Source organism: Apostichopus japonicus, chromosome 8 (genome assembly GCF_037975245.1).
Source record: "Apostichopus japonicus isolate 1M-3 chromosome 8, ASM3797524v1, whole genome shotgun sequence".
Lineage (NCBI taxonomy): Eukaryota > Metazoa > Echinodermata > Holothuroidea > Aspidochirotida > Stichopodidae > Apostichopus > Apostichopus japonicus.
In genome coordinates this window covers 9,833,614-9,856,636 of record NC_092568.1, presented here as the reverse complement: position 1 = coordinate 9,856,636, position 23,023 = coordinate 9,833,614, and the positions used below count along the sequence as shown (strand labels likewise).

General features: G+C 38.1%; 2 protein-coding genes across 5 annotated transcripts in view; one reads left to right on the top strand and one right to left on the bottom strand.

The window, feature by feature from the left end:
- The first annotated feature begins 2,079 nt into the window (after positions 1 to 2,079).
- Positions 2,080 to 5,710, top strand: LOC139970587 (uncharacterized). Of its 2 annotated transcripts, none has more exons than XM_071976389.1 (3): positions 2,080 to 2,345; positions 3,083 to 3,217; positions 3,919 to 5,710. In XM_071976389.1, the coding sequence occupies exons 1-3, from the start codon at positions 2,080 to 2,082 to the stop codon at positions 4,673 to 4,675; spliced, it is 1,158 nt and encodes a 385-aa protein (XP_071832490.1). In that variant the 3' UTR covers positions 4,676 to 5,710. The 2 variants fall into 2 exon arrangements, with proteins under 2 accessions (XP_071832490.1, XP_071832491.1); XM_071976390.1 differs by having other exon boundaries at positions 3,083 to 3,213; positions 3,919 to 4,058.
- LOC139970588 (uncharacterized) overlaps positions 2,342 to 23,023 on the bottom strand; it is a 53,678-nt gene continuing 32,996 nt past the window's right edge. For 2 of the 3 annotated variants that reach the window (XM_071976392.1, XM_071976393.1), the window contains 5 exons: positions 12,361 to 12,555; positions 7,192 to 8,416; positions 6,303 to 6,545; positions 5,728 to 6,026; positions 2,342 to 2,809 (listed from right to left, as the gene is read on the bottom strand). In XM_071976392.1, coding sequence (XP_071832493.1) covers positions 2,766 to 2,809; positions 5,728 to 6,026; positions 6,303 to 6,545; positions 7,192 to 7,358 — 753 coding nt within the window. In that variant the 5' untranslated portion in view covers positions 7,359 to 8,416; positions 12,361 to 12,555 and the 3' untranslated portion in view covers positions 2,342 to 2,765. Of the gene's footprint in view, positions 2,810 to 5,727; positions 6,027 to 6,302; positions 6,546 to 7,191; positions 8,417 to 9,030; positions 10,231 to 12,360; positions 12,556 to 23,023 lie in introns of those variants that run through there. The other variant, XM_071976391.1, reaches the window with a different exon arrangement.

The window sequence follows — 23,023 nt, the reverse complement described above, 5'->3', positions numbered from 1 at the left end:
ATAGAGATGAACGACATACCTACAAAAGGTAAGAACATATTTATTCCACCCTGCAGGGAAATAGCAACTTAAAAAGTTCTTTGACAGACAAAGGGGCTATAGCTTGAACAAATCAAAATATTACAGATCGATTCTCATTTGCATTGATTTTATAGACTTATTATTTATTGCAGTACCTAAAAAAAGAAGGAAAAATGAAAAGAAAAAAGTAGAAGAATAGCTAAAGGAATAGCCATGTTTGCACCTGGCAAAACTTTGTCATCATGACCTGACAAAATAACACACACATCATGACACATGACACAAATTTCAATTCTGATATCTCCCAAATATTTCGACTTATTCCTTGAAATTGTAACGTTTTAAAAGTTCAACCGACTATTTTAATCTCAAAATATCAACTTTCTTGAAACCTCGGGATGACGATATAATTAGGTGGTACTCAATAAAGTAGTAGACTTTATGAGGGCATAACAAAAGGTGCAAATAAAATATCGAATGATTGCGGTGTTTTCCTCAAACTCGACCTTTTATAGAAGTGAGCTGTCAATTTCCTCGTCAAAAAGGAACCGGGCATTGCTTTTACGTCGGTATACCAATGTGCTATGCCGTCATACTTGTTACGTTGACTCGAATTTTCAATGATTACAGCAGCCTGGGTTATTATTACACATGTTTAGACATGGCAAAACAAAAAGTGACGGATAAATCCACACTCAGCTCCTCCTTCTCCGTCGGTCCTGTAGAAGGTGAAAACCGGCCCAGCGATTATAGTAGGCGATATATAGAATTGTTCAGCTTGATAATATTTGTTCTTCGGGAATGTTGTGTCATTACTTAGCCTTTATATTATAAACCGTTAAGTGTGGAAACAGCTATGCTCCCGTTAGAACAACTTCACATTTCTTAAATGCTGATTTACTGAGGCAGGCGTTTGAAAGACAGTGTGATACAAACAGGTACGGTAACGTCATAAAAAAATGCCACGAGCTCTCCGTGCATTAAAAACAATCGAAATGTGCGGTATTTATGACAGTACACAAAGCAGATGATGCGACTCCAGCAGACATAGCCGAGAATAAAACCTAGTAGCGTGGAGGATTCAATTATGACATACTAGGACTTTCTACTGGTAAACTTTACACATTGTCGAATAAATCTATCTAATTTCTACCTTATCTAGCTTTTGCTCTGTAATTAACGTATTTTGACCAAAAATATTATGAAATTCACGGCAATTCCATGGGACTTGTATATTTGTTTAAAAATAGCTTCGCTTCGATTCTAACGCTCCGTTGCTATGGTAATATCGTGGAATTACAGAAGGTACGACCGGAGTATTTATAGTAAAAGGTAGCAAAGTCAAAAGAAAAAAAAAGATAAAAGAACGGATGGCCTATATATATTTACTTTTTAGGCATACAGTGCATACATTCCTTCATCTCCTCTCCACAGTATATTTTCTCGACGTTACCATTGAATAATAGCCCTGCCGCTAATGGATAGATGACAGGTAGAAGATGGCCATCGATGGCGCTCTCAACTTCTCGTGCCACGTCTAGCACCTAAAAGTGGTAACCGACATATTACTGGCGCAATCCCGACCGAACATATTTTAACTCACCTACAGACTTTTCTACACTGATCCCAAAAAGCATTAAGTGCCATCAAAATGCCTCAGTTGAAGGTTAATTTCCATGACGTAACACTGTTCTCGTTGTGCATAAAACTGAAGCCAAAAGTAAGGCATATACTGATAGGCCTAGACTAGGTATACGTTGCAGACTATGCAGAGGCTAACTTCACAGACAGACATACATGCAGACAGACAGACAACTTCAGGTTCTTGGCTACTACGTTGCGTTAGATATTAAGGAGCTTTAGATTGCACGACGCGGAGTAGTGCAACGGGGAAGTTAACCGACAGTGTACGTCTTCGTACTGACTCCCCGTCCTGTTGATTTTGTGCTTTAGATCTGTACGACGGGGGAAATGGCAGTCATGTGACCAATAAGAATCACGTAACCAAGAAGAATCATGTGACCAATCATATCACAGAGACGAATAGCAACCGTTGCTATGGTGTATGCACAAAAGTTTACAGCAGACGACATACACTTATACTTTACAGCAGACGACCGTAGTGCAAGATTTGAAACGATGGCAAACCTTCATAGAGTTCGTGAAGCAATTACTCTTGGGTATTTAACAGATTTATTAGACGACGACGAATTCATGTTGCTATACGATAACAACAAACCGTCAAACCCTGAATTCCAATATTATGATTACGACCCCTTCGATTTGGAAGATTATAACGATGATGAATGCAACGCATACTTCAGGTTAGTGACGCAACTTAGGCTATGCATTAACGTTTAGTATTATATAGACTTAGGAATAGACCTAATTTCCGATGATTAAGTTGCACATAGGCATAGACTAACTCCATATATACTGTTATGGAGGTTTATAAAACATACCGTAATATTAATAAACCCAGTCTTGTTTAAAGACAGGCTGGATTACCTCCTAATCGACACACGGATGTACCCTAGGCCTACAAATAAAAATATAGGCTAATGGGCATACATTAGACTCCGAACGTGACATCAGATTCACTGACTGTGACTGCAGTTGCTGGGGGCTTCTCAGCAGTCAGTCCTACACCAGGCCAGCAATACGACAGTTGTTTTAAGCCTTGTGCCGCCGGAATCACTGCGCACTGCAGGGTTAGGAACCATTTTGTAATGACGCAGTGTGCTTTACACTGTGGGTATGGATGCGTGCAATGTTTTCCTATTGGTTACTGGAACAGAAAGCGTAAATTGTAATATCAAAATTGAGATTCTGACAGGTCCCACCTGTGCAACCTTCAGGGGTTTTTCTTGTAATAAAAATCTCAATTCGAACTTTTATCTGATGTGGTAACCACTTCTGCGAAAAACACTAAATCATTTTATTTCCATGATTCTAATTAAGTGCAAAGCCTGCCATGTTTTTAAATAATACACCCCTTACGTCAGGAAAAAAAGGGTTGATATTGAAATATTGCTTAACTTTATTCATCTTCGCTTTTTAGGTTCAAGAAAGATGATCTCTATAGATTGAAAGATGCACTACAAATCCCGGAGAGAATCAAATGTACAAATGGATACCGTGTCCAAGGATTGGAGGCCATATGCATTTTGCTATCACGATTTGCATATCCATGTAGGTAAATATTTTCAACTTATGCCTTACCAAAATAGAACTTGCTGCCGTCTCGTTTTTTGCCAAGCATATGAGACAGGAATAGGATGCCATGGGACGGCATCTTAAACCGTCAACACTATACAAACATTCAACTTATGTGTAGGCCTATGGTGAAGTTTCGTCATCACTGTTGTACTTTACCCATTGATGTATGCATGGTTTTCCTTTAATATATAAATTTAAATGTAGGACCACCATTAGGCATTAAAAAACTAGAGCACCAATGGTGCAGTAGCTCATACCTTTTAGGGCACCCCAAAAATTAAGGACAAAAATATATTAGGGCCCAAACATTTTTAGGGCACCAATTTTTTATGGGCCACAAAAAATGTTTAGGACCCACAATTTTTTTTAGCCCACTTGACCTTTTTTATCAAAAAAACTTTTCTGCAATTGTTGATGGGATTGTAGGGTTTGCTTGTGACCACTTTTGATATGGATAGTGACAGATGACACATCACTACAAAAGCTCATACTAGAATGCTGGTGTGAGCTATAAATTAGTTGCCAGGTCTGTCATATGAAGAAATTGTGAAAAAAAATTGTATGGAATCACAAGGGACATGTGTGTTTTTTTCTTTGCTGTATTGTTGTCCTAAGATTTCACCTTTCTCATTTGTAGTGACCCGCAATTTCTTTAGTATTTTATCTCTTCTCTGGCAGGTATGGGGATATGGTGAAGACTTTTGCCAGAGATGTACCACAGCTCTGCACAATTTCCACACACATGATTAACTTTGTGTACAGCGAACATTCATATCTTGTGGAAACTTTGAACAGGTTCTGGCTCTCCTCAGAACATCTTATGAGATATGCATCAGCCATTCATGCCAAAGGAGCCGCACTGAAAAACTGTTGGGGGTTTGTAGATGGTACAGTCCGTCCAATTTGCAGACCGAAAGAGTACCAGAGGTTATGTTACAATGGTCACAAGAGGGTACATGCATTGAAGTACCAATCTGTTACAGCTGCCAATGGTCTAGTTGCCAATCTTTTTGGGCCTATAGAGGGAAGGCGACATGATTGTTTCCTCTTGCGAGAGTCTGGCCTCTTGACTGAATTGGAACATAGGTCATATGATACACTGGGGAATACTTTATGTATTTATGGTGACCCTGCATATCCATTGAGGGCCCACTTACAAGGCCCCTTCAAAGGTAACCTAACAAATGACCAAAAGCTGTACAACCATTCAATAAGTAGTGTGAGAGTTTCAGTCGAGTGGGTATTTGGGGACATAATTAATTTCTTCAAATCAACAGATTTCAAAAAGAATCAAAAAATGGGACTTTCAGCCTGTGGTAAAATGTACATAGTTTCAGGCATACTTACCAATGCACATACTTGCTTATATGGTAACTCAACATCAAATTTTTTTGAATTGGAGCCACCCACATTAGAGCAATATTTTCAAAGGTAATTTGGGGTCTGCTTAGACCAGCAAAATATAATTGTTAATTACGGTCTAATATGTCTGTTACATTTGAAATGCAGGGTTACCCAGTCTTATTTGTTTGTAAAAATACAAAGTATATCAAATTTAGTTTCACTCAAATATAATTTTTCCAGTTAAATATAATGTACAATATATATATATATATTTATGTGTTTAATATAATAACAAATTATAAAGAAATTCATAAGATAAGGGCCATAAACCAAGTGATTCTGAAATAATCTTGAGATTACATTGGACAGTTGGTATGGTCTTTGGTGACTCCATATTGGACTGTCTTTATGTCCTCTGGTACCCTCTTAAAACTAGAGCCCAACTTAGAGGAATATTGGTTTCTTGCTTAGAGGAATTTAAATTTAAATGATGCATTTGGGCTTGGATCAAATGACCATGACATGTTTTGTTTGAAAACATTTCCCTACCCAATTCACAACTTGTCTCAAAATATGACCCGTTTCCAACCTTTGGTGAATATAATGATTCAAAATACTAGTTTTTAACCACTAATTGATCTTTGGTGACATTGGATCACATGACCGTTTTGCTCGAAAACATTTCCCTACCCCATTCACAAACAACAGTCAAACATATAGTAGGATATCCATTTTGATTGAGAGAAGTGTATCATAGCACTGAAACACAGACAATCACTTTAAAATGTATTTTTGAATAATCAAACATTAATAAATCTCAGAAAAATGGGGAAATGCTGCATTTTGTATATTTCTTGATTGTCTTTCATTTTATTTTTAATTTACATGCATGTTTATGGTGCTTTAATTACAGATATATGACATGAGCTCAATTTGCTTCAAAAATTGACATTTTGTGAAATTTAGGTATTTTCTGGTGAAAACACAATAAGTCAACCATGCAAAGTTCATACTTGGTATAATGAGTATATGATCCCTATTGTTTTGGGAGAGGTCATCTGAGTTAAACCATTTATGAGCAATTTTGTACAAACTTGTTTTGGGGACATTAGTAGGAGGTGGGAACTTATTGTTTATTATTACCCTTCATCGATTGCATGAACATCATTAGCATGTTTTGCATCTGCTGCTGTTGTTGTGCGAGGTGTTGCTGCATTTGTTGTTGTTGCTGCATAAATTGTTGCTGTGTCTGCTGTTGCTGTTGTTGAAAGAGTTCAAATCGTCGATCTCTTTCAGCTTCGTCCCTCTTCACCTCTGCTCTTCTCATGGCGAGCTCTTCCTTCCTCATCTCTCTTTCCAACTCCATCTTTTGATGCAAAAACTGAAGAGCATCACTCCCACTGTTTCTTTTTCTTGGCATATTTTCTTTATCTGCAAAATGCCTATGACAAAACAAGATAAAGGTACATCATGAATTTCTTCAATATGACAGACCTGGCAACCAATTTTTGAGACAGAATGAATCCATGCAATCATGCTTGTGTGTGTGCACATGTGTTTATCTGTATGTATGTGACACTGCTTGTAAACAAAAGATGCAGGGTTCAACCCCTGTAATACTTTGCAAATTCAGCTGAGGTCAAATATTGAAAACTTTTTTTTCTGAATACCGGTATACCAACCAACCAACCCCATTTGAGGTAATATGAGTCTCTCACCTCTTCCTTGTCTCCACAAACGATTCACAGGCCCTCTTCTGGACCTCTTGTCCATCGAGGCGCCTCTGCTCCTCTTCACTAGCATTGGTCTTGGGGAGAAGCTCTGCATCATCTTCTTGGTTGGCCAAGTCTTCCAGAAGCACCCTCAACTCCCTTTGGCTTTCCGTTTCCTCAGGGCTAATGCCTGAAGCCCTCTTATCTTGAGAGTTGTTCTTCTGCACCTTATTCTTGAGGCTGTTGTACCTATGATTAGAATGAAAAACCAAATTAGGAATGTATTGAATCGAAAGAATAAGTGAATCGCCCAGAGGAACCCATCCCATAAAAAAAGTCCCTGGTCAAAAGGTAAACAAACCCTCTGATTGGCTCAAAAGATAACAATCTCTTTCTGGCCACGCCCCCTATATATCTTGTACACTTTTAACAATGAATATTCATGACCTATGGAAAAAAAACCAATGATGCAATCAAAGAATCCATACGGGTCTACCCTTGCGATACGTGCTAAACATCACCTACGTCTCGTCTCGCACTTGTCTGTACATGAAACGGAACCACTGAAATTACTGGGGTTAAACCAAATTATAGTCTTAAGTTAAGAAATTGTCGTGAAAATGGAAGGCAACTATGTTCGTCTTGGTACAAACACAAACTTATGAGGGCTCTGAGGGCTATATGAGGGTTGTGAGCTACATGACAGTACAGTATATAGGAAAGAATGCAATGGAAGGTAAAAAGTGAAACATAAATTACATTGGAACCACCAGCACCACCAATTGAAATCCCAATTTTTTGGGAAAATGTAATTATTTAGTATGCTGGGAGGATTTTTCTTTTTTCTCTACGGTATTGTAGAGCATGAATTTAGCTTCTAGCCTCCTTAACATACCTGTCTCTGACAGCCCTTTGGTCCACCTTAAAGGACTGTTTTCTCAATTCGGTGGCCACTCCAGACCACACCTTGCCTCTTTCTAGACTGCCCCTTCGGAACTGAAATGGGTTTTGCAAGGCAACTTCCTTGCAAAGAATTATATCTTTTGCCTCTGTCCATTTCATGAAAGTCCTGAAATAGATTTAGAAGTGTATTTTGAGATTTATTTAATATTATATTACAGCCCAATAGAGATCAATTTTAACTTGATTTCTCGAAAACAAAATGTCTGATATGCATCAAACCTATAAGTATTCTTTATCTTTGTCAAAAATTAGAATGGTTCTTTCCTTGTTTTTCATTACAAAATCCTCAAAGCTGGTCCAATTTTCTGACAATCATAGATGAACCATCTTACTGTAGATTTTGCTGGAAATCATTTCTAGCATACCTCTATCAGTGCATAGCACACACACAACATTTGAGCTCTAAACTTATTTATTTTTAAAATATGGTACTCTGATTTTGTTTCTCAAACAGGAATATGTCATATTTATGATGGTAAATGGGGTTGTATTTCCAATGGTAGAAAACATTGGAAAAATGTAAGAAATAAACAGTCTGCTTGTTTACAAAAAAGCATAAAAAATCCATACAAGACTATTAGACAATCCATACAAAACAGTACTGCATGTAGCAGTTACATTTACCTGATTCTGTTTACTTTATCGTTGATATCGCATGTCAACATTGATTAGGTGCTATAAAATTGAATTTTGGGACCAGTCATGTGCGGTTGAGTGGCCAGTACAGCCTTTCAACAATTAATAAAAATCCACACACTTGTTTTTCATAACCATTACAACCCTGGAGCGTAAACACAAATACTTTTTTTAATTGGAAATCTATCATAATTGGTAATTATGTATGTATATTAGATCCATCTGCAAGCAGGAACTCACGAAAAAGCCTCATTGGCTTATCAAAGCCGCAAGCTGACCGAAGTCAGTGTCTTACATTCATATTTAAAGTCCATGATTATGAATTGTTAATTGTCAACAACTCTGTAACTGGACGACATACACTAATCTTGGAGTGACTTGAACCGGGGACCTTATGATTGAAAGGCACCGGCGTTAACCACTGAGCTAACACTCCACTTATACCTGCTGCTACTACTAGGTTTCTTTATTGAGGAACTTGAACCCGCTGAAGCTTCATTACTATCTGAGTTGACAGCAGGCTGTTGAAATATGATGGAAAAAATCAATCAAAATATAGTAACTCAAAGCAAAATATCCTCTGATATACAGTATGTCACAGTGGATTTGTACGCAATGTATATAAAACATTGTGATGTTTCACTAATTTCGAGCAATCAAACACTCTAAATTATGCACAGTCTTTTCTGCAGCAGAATTCTTCTATTTTAAGAGAAGCTAATCATATAATACGAAAGAACAGGCATCAATCGTAAGTTGTGTTTTAAGCCAGGCTGATTCCATAATGGTGTTTAACAACCCAAATATGCATTATTGGCAAAAATAAGTTGGTTTTTGAGGTGGTATAGCCTTTGCCCCATATTTTGCGGGATGATTTTATAGCTGACCTAGTACATGCTTGCTTGTAAACGGTAGTGTGAGGGCTCAGCCAGCTATGCCTAGGTCCTAGTTTAGGCCAGATATTCAATTGTTAGGCTGCCGCTACTTCAACTTGTCGATGTGAAAGTCTGTAGTGTAACCACCCAACAACAGTCAGAATTGAGGAGTATAATTAGTATACACACTGGCAGTACGTAAATTCCGAGCCATTTAATACTTAAACGTCAAATTTGGAATAGACATACCAAGAAGTTACTGAATTTGTAAGCTCGACTAGCCCAAATTGTTCGTCCATCTTGACAATAACAACAAAATTGTGACGTCACATGTAATCGAAGTTGCCGTTTTCACGACAACGGGAAATACCCTGGACACCCGGTGTAAAATTTCAGGGACAACGGGAAGTCGACGTAGACGCATGCGCATAACACATACGTGTCGTCATTTCGTTGTAGAGAGCTCCGCGTCGTGAAATCTAAAGCTGCCTAGTGTAAAACCGCCTACACCCCCATTTCAAATATTCCGGAGCGCGCGCTTCTGATTTTGTGCTGATATTCTTGTGAGCGCTCTTGTATCACTGTTTGCATGCGCGCACGGACAAGATAGACGTAAGACTATCACGCTGTAGCTACTACACCTTTACTTACATGTGTACAGCAGAAGACTACTGTGTTGTTTGCATGCAGCAGTTAAATTGTGTGTACACAACATGTCAGCATTGTACGGTGGCTTAACAGGGACATAGGAAAGAAAAACAGTGTCCCCAAATCTCACAATGTTGACTTTTCATCTCAAAATATTGCCTCTTTTATTCCTCCAAAATTTGGACTTTAAAAGATCAAAAACAAAAGTCCAAATGTAGAGACAAAAAGTTCAAATGTTCAGGTTTGAGTTGCAGACTTGTTTCCTTTCTTATGTCCCTATTAAACCACCGTAGTATTGTAACTATTTTATGATCAGAAAAACTGTAAAAATCTAACGGAATTGCTAATGTTAAGAGACTGGCCTTTATCATCCCTGTAAAGTCAGAACGCGACGGTGTTTATTTCAGTCACGGTTGGCAGCCCTCTTAGGATTTTAATCAGGAGCTTTCTATTTTATAGCTGTTGTAGGTGTCGTACCAGAAGTAATCCTTCCATTATCTTACACACTAAGTCCGTCGCGTTTAGGGTCCGCTAAAGTATAGCTAGAAGTTGTCAACTGGCATATCATACCCCCACGTTGATATCTGAGGGCTTGGCCTGTCAGGGTGCATGCCCATTTTCTATATCATGACAGTTAAGACTTTGAGCTAGAAGAGGAGCAAGTTAAGCTTACTGAACCGTCTGCTCGCACGGAGAAACATCCAGATTTAAACACAAAATTTCTTAACTGTTTTGTGTCACCTCCAATCCTCCTTATTTGCACTCCATCTCTACTTTGATTTATGCGCTTCCACATCAAGGCATTTAAAACGATCGTGGTGACTGAAAATATGCCAAAACATACACTGAGTTAGGTCATTTTACGTCTTGTGTGTGTGTGTGCTTTGTTTTACTTTTCTTTCTTTTTTCTTCTTTTTTTCACGGTTAAACTTTTGTGCGAATGTACAATACTCCAATTGGGCATGGCATCTTTATGCATTCATATCACATTGTTTTGGAACAATCTTGAACTCTAAGTATTATTTCGACCCAAGAGTCACCAGGCTGGCGTGGTGGCCTGAACGGTATAGGAAGACAGCACTGCGCGTCGGTGTTTGTTGTCAGGCTGTGTGAATCGCGCCGATCGGATGACAGACACTGCTTTGTTAACAATGGCATCGCCAAGGTGGAATTTTTATACGGGCCTAGGATCCCAATTCCATATCCTCCCTTAGTTCGCAAAAGCATCCGGGAGATTACGTTGAGAGTCCGGCCTTCGGGCCAGAAGTGCGCTAGCTGACTTGCAATGGAGGGCTCACGTCGATTCGGACTGGGTTGATGTTCAACGTTCAGTGAAACCATGGCCTCGATGAGGCGTAATCTCTTGTTAATTTTAGCTTTCTGTCTTCAATTTTATAATACAATAATTCAAATTAATTATTGCCTTTTTCATTCGTCTTTTTCTCGCTAGGTAATCACATTTTATTTAAGATTAAATTTATGCTCACGTCTGCCTAGGTTTGATTCCCCGCCGAAGCACTATTTTATTTTATTTTGTTATTGTTATTATTTATTTTATTGGTTGTTCTTAATATCTGCATGTCTATGCATAGTGTTTTAAGTTTGTTTCGCTTTGTTTGTCTGTTTTTTTCGGGGGGGGGGGTTGTTTCTATTTGGTATTTTGTTTCGCGTAAACACAGTAGGTCATTGCAATATTTTGCACAACTTGTCAATAGAAACCGAACTTCAGACCTTAGTAGTAAATTTCATTTCTGTCTCGCTCGTCGCCTTTCACTGGAAATTTTAATGAAAGTATACATAAGGACGAAAATTGTACCTGCAAAAGAAATGCTTCTTTTGTACAGTGTAAGGCCACTGCGACATCTTTTCTGACAAGCTTGATCAATATTGGTTCTTCGGGAATGTTGTGTCATTACTAAGCCTTTATATTATAAACCGTTAAGTGTGGAAACAGCTATGCTCCTGTTGGAACGACTTCACATTTCTTAAATGCTGGTTTACTGAGGCAGGCGTTTGAAAGACAGTGTGATACAAAAAGGTAAGGTAGCGTCATAAACAATGCCACGAGCTCTCCGTGCATTAAAACAATCGAAATGTGTGGTATTCATGGCAGTACACAAAGCAGATGATGCGAATACAGCAGACAGAGCCGAGAATAAACCTAGTAGCGTGGAGGATTCAATTATGACATACTAGGACTTTCTACTGGTAAACTTTACTCATTGTCGAATAAATCTATATAATTTCTACCTTATCTAGCTTTTGCTCTGTAATTAACGTATTATGACCAAAACAAATATGAAATTCACAAAAATTCCATTTGACTTGTATATTGGTTTAAAATAGCTCCGTTTCGAATCTAACCCTCCGTTGCTATGGTAACATCGTGGAATTACAGAAGGTGCGTCCGGAGTATTTATAGTAAAAGGTAGCAAAGTCAAAAGAAACAAAAAAGATAAAAGAACGGATGGCCTATATTGACTTTTTAGGCATACAGTGCATACATTTCTTCATCTCCTCTCCACAGTATATTTTCTTGATGTTACCGTTGAATAATAGTCCTGCCGCTAATGCATATATGACAGGTAGAAGATGGCCATCGATGGCGCTCTCAACTTCTCGTGCCACGTCTGGCACCTACAAGTAGTAGTAACCGACATATTACTGGCGCAATCCCGACCGAACATATTTTAACTCTCCTACAGTATTTTCTACACTGATCCCAAAAAGCATTAAGTGCCGTCAACATGCCTCAGATGCTTATAAGTACATTTCCATGACGTAACACTGTTCTCGTTGTGCATAAAACTGAAGTCAAAAGAAAGGCATATACTGATAGGCCTAGACTAGATATACGTTGCAGACTATGCAGAGGCTAACTTCACAGACAGACATACATGCAGACAGACAGACAACTTCAGATGATGTTAAATATCACAAACCGTAATCACGTTATGTTGACTATGTCTTCAAATGTCGTCCGTTTCTTCTATGCAACCCCGGGCCGTCATTGGAGTCGTTCGAACAAGTAAATTAAGGCGAAGACCGACGTCAAGATGTATCCAACGTCTAGACTACACTGCTTACAATGGAGAGAGAACTGCTCAGTACAGTACAGTACGTGTTGATATGAACGCCTGCAAAATGACAACAAATATTTTCCATTGACAAACCATTGTGTATGACGGTATAATAAACACTCGTATATAGATCAACGCACACGCACGGAGGTATTCTGTACGTACAGCATGCAATGCAGACAAATATTTCGGAGCGCGCGCTTCTGATTTTGTGCTGATATTCTTGTGAGCGCTCTTGTATCACTGTTTGCACGCGCGCAAGGACAAAATAGACGCAAGACTATCACGCTGTAGCTACTACACCTTTACTTACATGTGTACAGCGGAAGACTACTGTATTGTTTGCATGCACTATTTTACTTTATTTTATTTTGTTATTATTATGATTTATTTATTTTATTGGTTGTTGTTAATATCTGTATGTCTATGCATGGTGTTTTAATTTTGTTTCGCTCTGTTTGTTTGTATTTTTTTTTGGGGGGGGGGGGGGAGAGTTGTTTCTATTTGGTATTTTGTTTCGCGTAAACACAGTAGGTCATTGCAATATTTTGCACAACTTGTCAATAGAAACCGATCGGAACTTAAGACCTGAGTAAGCTACATTACATATGTATGGTTATGTTAATCATACGTATTCCCTATTTTAGTGTTATGGTATTTAACTACCTCTTGTATGGGTTGAGATCATCACCACACTCACTCAGATCTTTCCCCCCTAGTCCCTTCCTTCTTCTTCTTCACTCTCCTCCTTCCTCAAGTGAAAGCGGGGCTGCTATCTTTGTTTGATTCGATGTCGATTTAACTAAACATTTGGCGTTGCCTTCTTTCTTTGCTCCTCTGTTAGGTCACGTGACTGATTCTGATGATTCAACTGTGAAGCAAAAATTGTAGTCATATTATCGACACTATTTTTAAGCAACGTAATTAATTTGGGACTAATCTAAAAGAATAGAGGGGTCTCACATTTCAAAAGTGTTACCATTACGGTATCCCATTCTCACAGGTGTAAGAGAGGGTTTTTTGTGTTACGTATCGCCCAAGCAGGTCATTCTCTTCGTACAATAATTATGGGTTACCATCATCTCGCTCCTGCAGCTCCACCCAAGCCCCTCCGTTACCCCTAATGATCCCAGTCATAACCCCAGGCACACATATTCCATCGACTTCATTCATTTTCAATCTACGGCATTTTCCAAAAGCTCAGCTGCCACATGTCTTTAAGAAAACGAATGAATATATATATATATGAATATTCAGTAGCTATACAGTTATTGAATATTTTTCACAAGTGATGTCCGACAACATCCTCATTTAGCGAATGTGTTGGTTTACGTAATAACTGTATGAAAACAGTAAAAAATGGTACATTAGAAAAATGTTTCAAGATGTGAAATAGAACGACATGATATGTGTTACTAATTCAGTTTATAATTGAATGAGAGGAAATAATCATCTTTATTTAAAAACTGGTCATATAATATAACCAGTTATATCATCCAATGAATAAATGGTTGCCTTGCTTAAATTAGTGTAATTTAATACTACATGATTTTGCAAAATAATGTAATACCATGGGCTTTGGACACAACACCAAGTGGGGGGGGGGGGGAGATATTTAAGGGAGATATACGCTAATAGTTCGAATTATAAATATTAATGAGTGACTTTACTTCAATACGACCCTGATCCACCCGCATTGAATTTGTTGAACTTTGAACCCGCAAAGGTTAATTAAAGTATCCATTTTAACCATGATATGCAACTAGCAAATAATAATATGCAACTAGCAAATAAAATTGGCCATTTTGACTTGTTTCTATTTCGTTCTCCCGTACACAATGTCTTCTTTTTTATTTCGCCTTCTCATTATGAATAGATTTCAAGTAGATATAAAAAACTGAGTCGATTTGTGTCATTCATTTTGGTTATTTGTCATGCAGTTATACGGATCCCTTTGTCCTTATTGAAAGCTTCAGTTGGGTACATGTATATCATTAACCATGCAACAGTTTGTTCAGCCCCCACCCCTCTCACCCGCCCAACATAACACCTATCCTCTCATGTGAGTCCCTTTCTCCAGGAGGTTGTCTCAAATTTGGTGAAAACTCACGCCTCCTGAAATTCACATGGGGAAATAACTGCACTGTACCTTATTAATGATTGATATGGTTTTATCACATATATGCATACATACAGGAACATCAATATATCATGATGATTCAATGAGGGATATAAAATTATATGAATGTATGCAGGGTTATAGCTAGGAGATTGTGAGTGCTGGTTAAATAAATTTGCGAAGCGTAGCGAGCGAAGCTCTCGCATCTCACGGCCGGGGGTCCAGGGGCCCGCTGAAGGGCCCCTGGTGGGGTCCAGGGCAACGCCCCGGTGGGGGTCGAGGGTATTTTGGTAAATAACAGAAAAAGGTGACGTTATTATCATGTTTTACGGCAAGGGAAAGATAAATTTGTTACTTTTGTTGTATTTCACAAGCATTTTACTATTTTTTGTGCCGGCCGGTGGACTGTTTATTCACTTCCAATTCCGGCCGGCAGGCGTGAGTGGCGGTTACCACCGGCCGCCGCCGGCCGGCGTGGCTATAACCCTGAATGTATGCATAAATGGATGTTATAAGCAATGAACTGATATTTTGTCAAAACAATTCGTTCGAGGTGGATTTGAAAATAGCGAGTTGCGTTTGTAGTAGTGTTTTGCATCTAACCCATATACTTTGAGGTACATGAAATAATCTGCCATAAATGTTCTCCCTCCATGAATACCCCTCAGTGAACCCCCATCCCCACCATCCCCCTCTCAAAAGCAAAATGAAGGTAAGTATTTCAATGAGACTGGATCTGTTTGATCTATTTATATTGATCAGGATCAACTAAAGAGAGATGGGCCAGCCTTAGAAGATTAAATCTTTGAGGATAAAACCGTGGCGGAAGAACTTAATTTGGGCGGATGAATTACGTACATGTGTTGTTTCGTTGTACAAGCATGTAGGATGCACATGACCCCCACCCCATTCTCCTCCTACCCTCACAAATCTCTCCACTGTTCTGTTCATGCCAAACTTTTATTTCTCTGCCATTCATGATTAACATAGTCTTATATCGCGCAGATTCCAATGTGTCATGTTCAAGTGGCCAGATAGTTCCACAAGAAAGGGATAGTATGTTCTAAGCTGCGATCACCAAAGGTCTTCCTGCGATGCATTGTCACTTAAAGCTGTAAAAGGTTATGTGAACACTTTTGTCACTCTAGGCAGGCGCGGATACAGGAAATGTGGGGTGTATTCCCTGCCCCCATCTCCCATATTCCAACCCCAATCAAACAAAAATTAAAATAGTTATTGCGTGTGTACCTAATTAAACACCATAGAATGCACCATTTCAAGTCAAAAATAACCTTTTTTCTGGAGGAGGACCCTCAGATCCCCCTACATGGAAGTCGACTTCAACTGACCCCAGGGCCACTGTCCCTCCCTTTTTAAAACCCATTTATCCGGCCCTGCAATATCATGTATACGTCATGCATGGAGAATAAAGAAGATGAAACTTCTTTGTGCGTTCGGTGATAATATTATCATATACATATACCGACGAGTATTACTCAAATGAGTTTTTACAATAAATCAAAATTAGGTTATCGTCCTGAGGTTAGTGAGCGAATGATCGATAAACTTGATAAAATTCTCAACGTTTCGTCGCTGAAACACTTCTTCATATCACAAACCAACAAGAATTGTTGGGAAACTTCACAATTTACATTTCACATTCAGATCTACTTCAGTATTTTAAAGCAATTCCTGAGAAATCAAGCTAATTAAATATTTTGTTTGTTGCGATCGTATGACAAGCTCCAGGAAATTAATCGACAACAATTCAAAAGCTGTTTGTAAGTAAACATAGTGTGTTTGGTTAAGGTGTGCACAGATTATGCCGAACGCGGGTAAAGACCGACGGATTATATTTAGTTACACAACATGTATTGAACACCTTTCACGTGTCGTTTCAACTTCTGTTTAACACAAATCAGTAATGATTATTATTAACGATAGAAATAAGACAGGAGTTTTCGACTTGTACATCACGCTTGATTAGGAGGCTCGGAGAGTCTCTAAGATTTACAAGTAATATCAGTAATCTATATACTAATTAACCTGAAGCAGTATTTATACCCCACCCCACCCCACCTCACACCACCCGACCCCACCCCACCCCAGCGGTCTGACAAGTTGCTCATTTGTAGTTAAAAACAATTAAAGACAAATCTTTTCCACACCTACCTCGAGATATTGTTGATTGAAACTACGCTATTTTGACTCATGTTTAAGCACTACGTCACCTTAAGAATTTAGGAAGTGGATCACAGTTAAGTAGTTTGTCTGTGATGTCATAATGGTAGGTAACCTTCAAAATGTTAACTTCACTAATATATCTATTGTGTGGATTTACCAAAGATATGTGATACAAATTTATACAGTATTTGTACATTTGAAGGGTGGGGGGGGGGGCAAACCAAATAGATTTAATTTTTATATTATATCAATACTACTCAGTAACATACATGCCCGAAGATATGATTTGGTTTAGTGTGGTATGAGTAATTTTATCAGTCATCAGTTATATGTTTGTCAATTTGCATAGATCGCAAGAAAATTAAATAAATAAAATGGCGACTTTTTGCATCGACAGTCGTTGGTTTCCACAGTATTCTAAAGATCTTATAAGTTATGATAGGTTCAAATATGTTGATGCACGCTATTAGTTGTATTCTTGCAGATATCGGCTGTATTTGACTTTCTATAGCTATAGCATACTTTCATTACTATCCCAACATTCTATTTCTTTATGAAGTCTTTGTCAGAGTTACAGCATGTTTTTAATGAGTCGGATGATTGGCACGTAGGGGAGGATGGGTTGGGTAACTAAACATAGTTTGAAATGTTTGTCTTAAGAATAGTTAAATTACAGCTGAATCGTGCAGATTCCTGTACAAGCTCGCTGCATTGTTTTTTGGCGGTACGATCTTTTGTATTGTATTTTCTTTCAAACACCTGTCGTAGTAAACCAGCACATAAGAAATGTGAAGTATAGGATTAACAGGAACAAAGCTATTTCCACAAGTAAGGGATGCCTTACAGGGTAAATAATGACAGAACTTTCTCGAAGAACAACAGTGTCAGAAAAGACGCTTCTGTGCATGGCTTCATAATAAAGAAAGAAAATGTCCTCTTCCCTTCTACAGTTTATGTCGCTATGAACTGTCCGGAAAACATCCCATTGATGTTTCACACAGCGAGACAGAAATCAAGTAAGTCACTTAATTAAGTGTTTTAAGATTAACTCTACACATCAATCATTTTGATTGATTGATTGATCTATTTATTTATTGATTTTTTGATACATACACACATACATACATACATACACACACACATACACCCATACATGCATAGATACATACACCCATACATACATACATTTGCGAGTTACCCAATGGTAAAACCAGTTCCTAATACAGGACGATACCATGGTTACATACGGTTACCCAATTTACCTAGCTACGTTTATACCTTTCATGCTTAAACCTGAACTAATGCTTTATAAAGAGTCGACCATGTCAGAGTGTTGACTTGCATTGCTCATATAAAGCTATAAAAACATCCAAACCCCGTCATCGTCACCGTCCCTTCATACTAAAGAAAGAAAATGTCCTCTTCCCTTCTACAGTTTATGTCGCTATGAACTGTCCGGAAAACATCCCATTGATGTTTCACACAGCGAGACAGAAATCAAGTAAGTCACTTAATTAAGTGTTTTAAGATTAACTCTACACATCAATCATTTTGATTGATTGATTGATCTATTTATTTATTGATTTTTTGATACATACACACATACATACATACATACACACACACATACACCCATACATGCATAGATACATACACCCATACATACATACATTTGCGAGTTACCCAATGGTAAAACCAGTTCCTAATACAGGACGATACCATGGTTACATACGGTTACCCAATTTACCTAGCTACGTTTATACCTTTCATGCTTAAACCTGAACTAATGCTTTATAAAGAGTCGACCATGTCAGAGTGTTGACTTGCATTGCTCATATAAAGCTATAAAAACATCCAAACCCCGTCATCGTCACCGTCCCTTCATACTAAAGAAAGAAAATGTCCTCTTCCCTTCTACAGTTTATGTCGCTATGAACTGTCCGGAAAATTTCCCATTGATGTTTCACACAGCGAGACAGAAATCAAGTAAGTCACTTAATTAAGTGTTTTTAGATTATCTCTACACATCAATCATTTTGATTGATTGATTGATTGATTGATCTATTTATTTATTGATTTATTGATACATACACACATACACACACGCATGCACACATGAATACATACATACATACATTTGCGAGTTACCCAATGATACTACCAGTTCCTAATACAGGACGATACCATGGTTACATACGGTTACCCAATATACCTAGCTACGTATACCTTTCATGCTTAAACCTAAACAAATGCTTTATAAAGAGTCGACCATGTCAGAGTGTTGACTTGCATTGCTCATATAAAGCTATAAAAACATCCAAACCCCGTCATCGTCACCGTCCCTTCCTCATTACCATTCAGTCTTTCAAAATGCAACGTTGGCTGATAATAGATCAAAATTTGATATTTATAAAGATGATTGTAATATTTGTATTAAACTAAATACACATTCGTATGTGTGTGGAACACAGTCATGTGGTGGTTGGGAGAGGGGGGGGGGAGGCTATACACGCAAATACCGCAGTTTCAGAGGATCAAAAAACACATCTAGTCATTTGCGGACTAAACAAAGTCTTGTAGTTGACGAATTCCCGATCCCCGTGTTTCCCAAATCTCATTGCATAAACTCAAAACCCTATGAATTCTTTTTCGGGTTTCGAATTACTGTGCTGTTTCCAGCGATTCAGATCCCAAATAAGATTGTCACATGTAATTAACGTGTTTGACTTAATAAGTATTGTCCCTTCCTCATTCCAAAAGGTCTTGAAATGTGAATAGGTATTGTTTTTTGAAATTTCAGGCTTACTCCAGTTCATGATCGTCTGCATAGAATATAGTTGTGAAGACACAACTTACAGCAAGAACTATCTTGCGAGCATTATTTTAAGCAACCTTTTGTGAATAAGAAGATTTCACGGAATCCGTTTTTCTTTTACTGCTTGCTTCGAAGTCATCGATAGTATCGGGGCTAAAGCCTATTGTACATTTACGTCTTGGAAGGAAATGACGTTCTTACTGCTTGCTGCAATGTAAACAAAGACAAGCGTGAGCTTCTTGTAATAAAGATATTCAGATCCGTTGTTCTAATGAGAGTAAAACATGATGAATAGAGATTTCGTTGAAGGCAGTGTCGTTCACTGTTACCAATTGATCGTATCCAACCAACAATACCAATTTAAGCTCGTAGAAAGTTAACTCGTCAAATGGTTCAGTGGGTAGAGCAGTGGACCAGTAACCTGATGAACTGAGTTCGACTCCATCAACGATTATACACGTTTAAAATTCTTTTGCTCTTTCATCAGTCCACGCTGAAGTCTTTATATATTAATTCAACCATCTAATTTACTAGCTGATGTGGTGGCCGATGCTATAGAGGGTGACGAAAGACTCATTCCTTGTCGGTCGTGTAAATCGTGGCTAGGGTTCAAGACAGGCCTCTGGCGATAATACCTGAGGTTGTGGCATGGTGCTTTTTTGTGGCCTAGGATCCCGTGCCATGTCTCCCTTGTTGTCGCAAAAGAACCCGGGAGGATGCGCAGAGGGTCGGTCAAATCGACCAGAAGCGTACTAGGTGGCGTGCGTGAATCCTTGCCTTTGGCCAGAGGTGGTGACATCTCTGCGACCGGCATGCTTGCAGCCCATGTCCACTGAATACGTGGCCTAATGAGGCGTTATTCTCCTAAAAGTGAATCTACGGATGCCTTTAAAAGCCATATGATTATTTCATATCAAAAACACCCTGTTTCAAACTAGCGCAATCGAATTCCTTAAAAGCCATTTTTTTTTGGGCAATCTGAAGATTGAATGAATTTTATTGCAATGGTTTATTTGTGTAAGCCAAGCTAAACATTCAAACAGTTATGCGGTTCACAAGGGTTTGAAGGAACTTAATTAAACTCATTGTTTGACATAAATGTGTTCAACTTGGCAAAGATTTACACGACCTACAAATAAACAAGTATTATATTCGTTGCCAGAGACATACAAGCCAGCAAGACCATAAGATAACATTTTAATATACATAGATTTCAATTTATATCACATTTGCAAGAAAACCAAAGTAGACCAGTGTGAATATGGTTCCATTATAAGCAACAGTTTTGTAGGAAATTCTCATACCGGATAGTAGGTAGTTTCAGAAACTGAGTGATTGAGATTCACCAAAAAATATACCCCGTATTCTGTTTTGATAACTTCAGGAACAAACTTAACTTTGATATGCCGTGGACCGTTTAAACCACTACTCTCGGTCTAGCTAGAGTTGTATAGCACATTACTTTTTTGTTTGTTTTTTGGAATGACCTTTAAACAGTTGAGGTTCACTAGTTAAATTGACTGGAACTTTTAGTTTAGTACACAGCTCATCAGACTAGTTCCTCGGTTGCACTACTAAACTCAATGTGAGAAATGAAGATTATATGGTCTCAAATGACATGTTTATAATTTACTACAAATTTGTTAAGGACAAATGATGTTAAATGCCACCCAAGTGTGCTTTGTTGCTTATATGAAGATTAACGAATTTATCATGGTTGACCTCAAAAACAACGGATTAACATTAACTATAAGAACTGCAGTGAGGAGCCGACGTCACCATCCAGTTAGCCTAAACGATTATTCTAGAAATTCAGTATATTTAACGATACATATCTTGAAAAATACTGGAACAGCTACAGAAACATTATTGTACTCAAAGTTGTTTGTTTTCTTTGTATTATAACATATCAAGACTAAAATTCTGCCTCACTCAATATTTAATTATTTAAGTGAGTTATCAAGTTACAGCAAAATCTGTCTGTCGATAATGCTCCCATGATTGAATACCGGGATACTTTTAAAGAAAAGTCACCCAGGAAAGAACCTGGGCACGAAAACCAAACAACCGAACGTCTGATCCGCTCTCAACCCCAGTCCCTTGCATCGAGACTTTGACTGTGTGATCATCGCCAGGTGTGTATAACCATTCCCCTCGAAAGGGAACAGATACTACACATGATCTTCGGGGATGTCTTCAGGTTTGATCTCGGAAGAATATTATCCGATTCCTTGTTCTTTATTCTATTTGTTTTTCAAGTCAATGGACTACATTATGATGAACAATGAATAGATGAAGAAAACTGCCAAAAATTCCAAGTAGTCCCCGTTATGTCCAACACGTAACACACTAATGGACTTTATCGATACTCATTGACTCGAACCACATCTTCTTTATTCGAAACAAGTTTATAACAATAGATAGAGATTAATGCCATTCTAGTGGTGCATTTGCTTTCATAATACTGAAACCTGTACGACAAGATGTTTACGCTATGTGAGCAGTCCAGAATGCAAAGTGAACGTTTAGCGTTTTAATCGGCTTCCGGTAACACGTAACAATCATTCAATTGATGACTATATAACGACGAAAAGACATTAAGCACATGGACATTAATATCCTCCTACTTGAGGTGCGTATGTAAGGCTCATTTGCATCCATTATTATCATTTGCTGTAAAATAAAGCATTGCTAGCATTTTTTTTCGCAATCTGGGAAATCAAATTCGACCACTTCGAGGAAACATAAGGTCCCTGCAAAAGCACCGTGTAATGGTATCCCCTCGGTAGGACCAGGGACGATTATATAAGAAAGCCCCTTTCATGGGTTCCAAATGAGAAAAATAGAAGACTATAAATTAAATTCGTTGACAATTCGTTACTTGTTAGTGGATAGATCCAGTTATGTTTTTGTATTACGTTTGTTTGGTAAAAGTAACGCAAACCCGGTCACGATGTGGTTCCAAGCGGTACCATTATCTTCTTAGAAGAGTCTTAGTTAAGGTAGCAGAAGCACACCCAATCATTAACAGGTGTCTATGTGATGGAGATGAACGACATACCCCTAAAAGGTAAGAACATGTTAATTCCACCCTGCAGGGAAATAGCAACTTAAAAGTTCTTTGACAGACAAAGGTGATATAGCTTGAACAAATCAAAATATTACAGACCGATTCTCATTTGCATTGATTTTATAGACTTATTATTTATTGCAGTACCTAAAAAAAGAAAAATGAAAAGAAAAAAAGTAGAAGAATAGCTATTTAAGGAAGAGCCATGTTTGCACCTAGAAAAACTTTGTCATCATGACCTGACAAAATAACACACTCATGACACAAATTTCAATTCTGATATCTCCCAAATATTTCGATTTATTCCTTGAAATTGTAACGTTTTAAAAGTTCAACA

Excerpts from the sequence above, each read along its gene's own strand:
- LOC139970587 (XM_071976389.1), top strand. The coding sequence starts at position 2,080 with ATGGTGTATGCACAAAAGTTTACAGCAGACGACATACACTTATACTTT. Across the intron at positions 2,346-3,082 it reads GAATGCAACGCATACTTCAG|GTTCAAGAAAGATGATCTCT; the intron begins GTTAGTGACGCA and ends TTCGCTTTTTAG. Across the intron at positions 3,218-3,918 it reads CGATTTGCATATCCATGTAG|GTATGGGGATATGGTGAAGA; the intron begins GTAAATATTTTC and ends CTTCTCTGGCAG.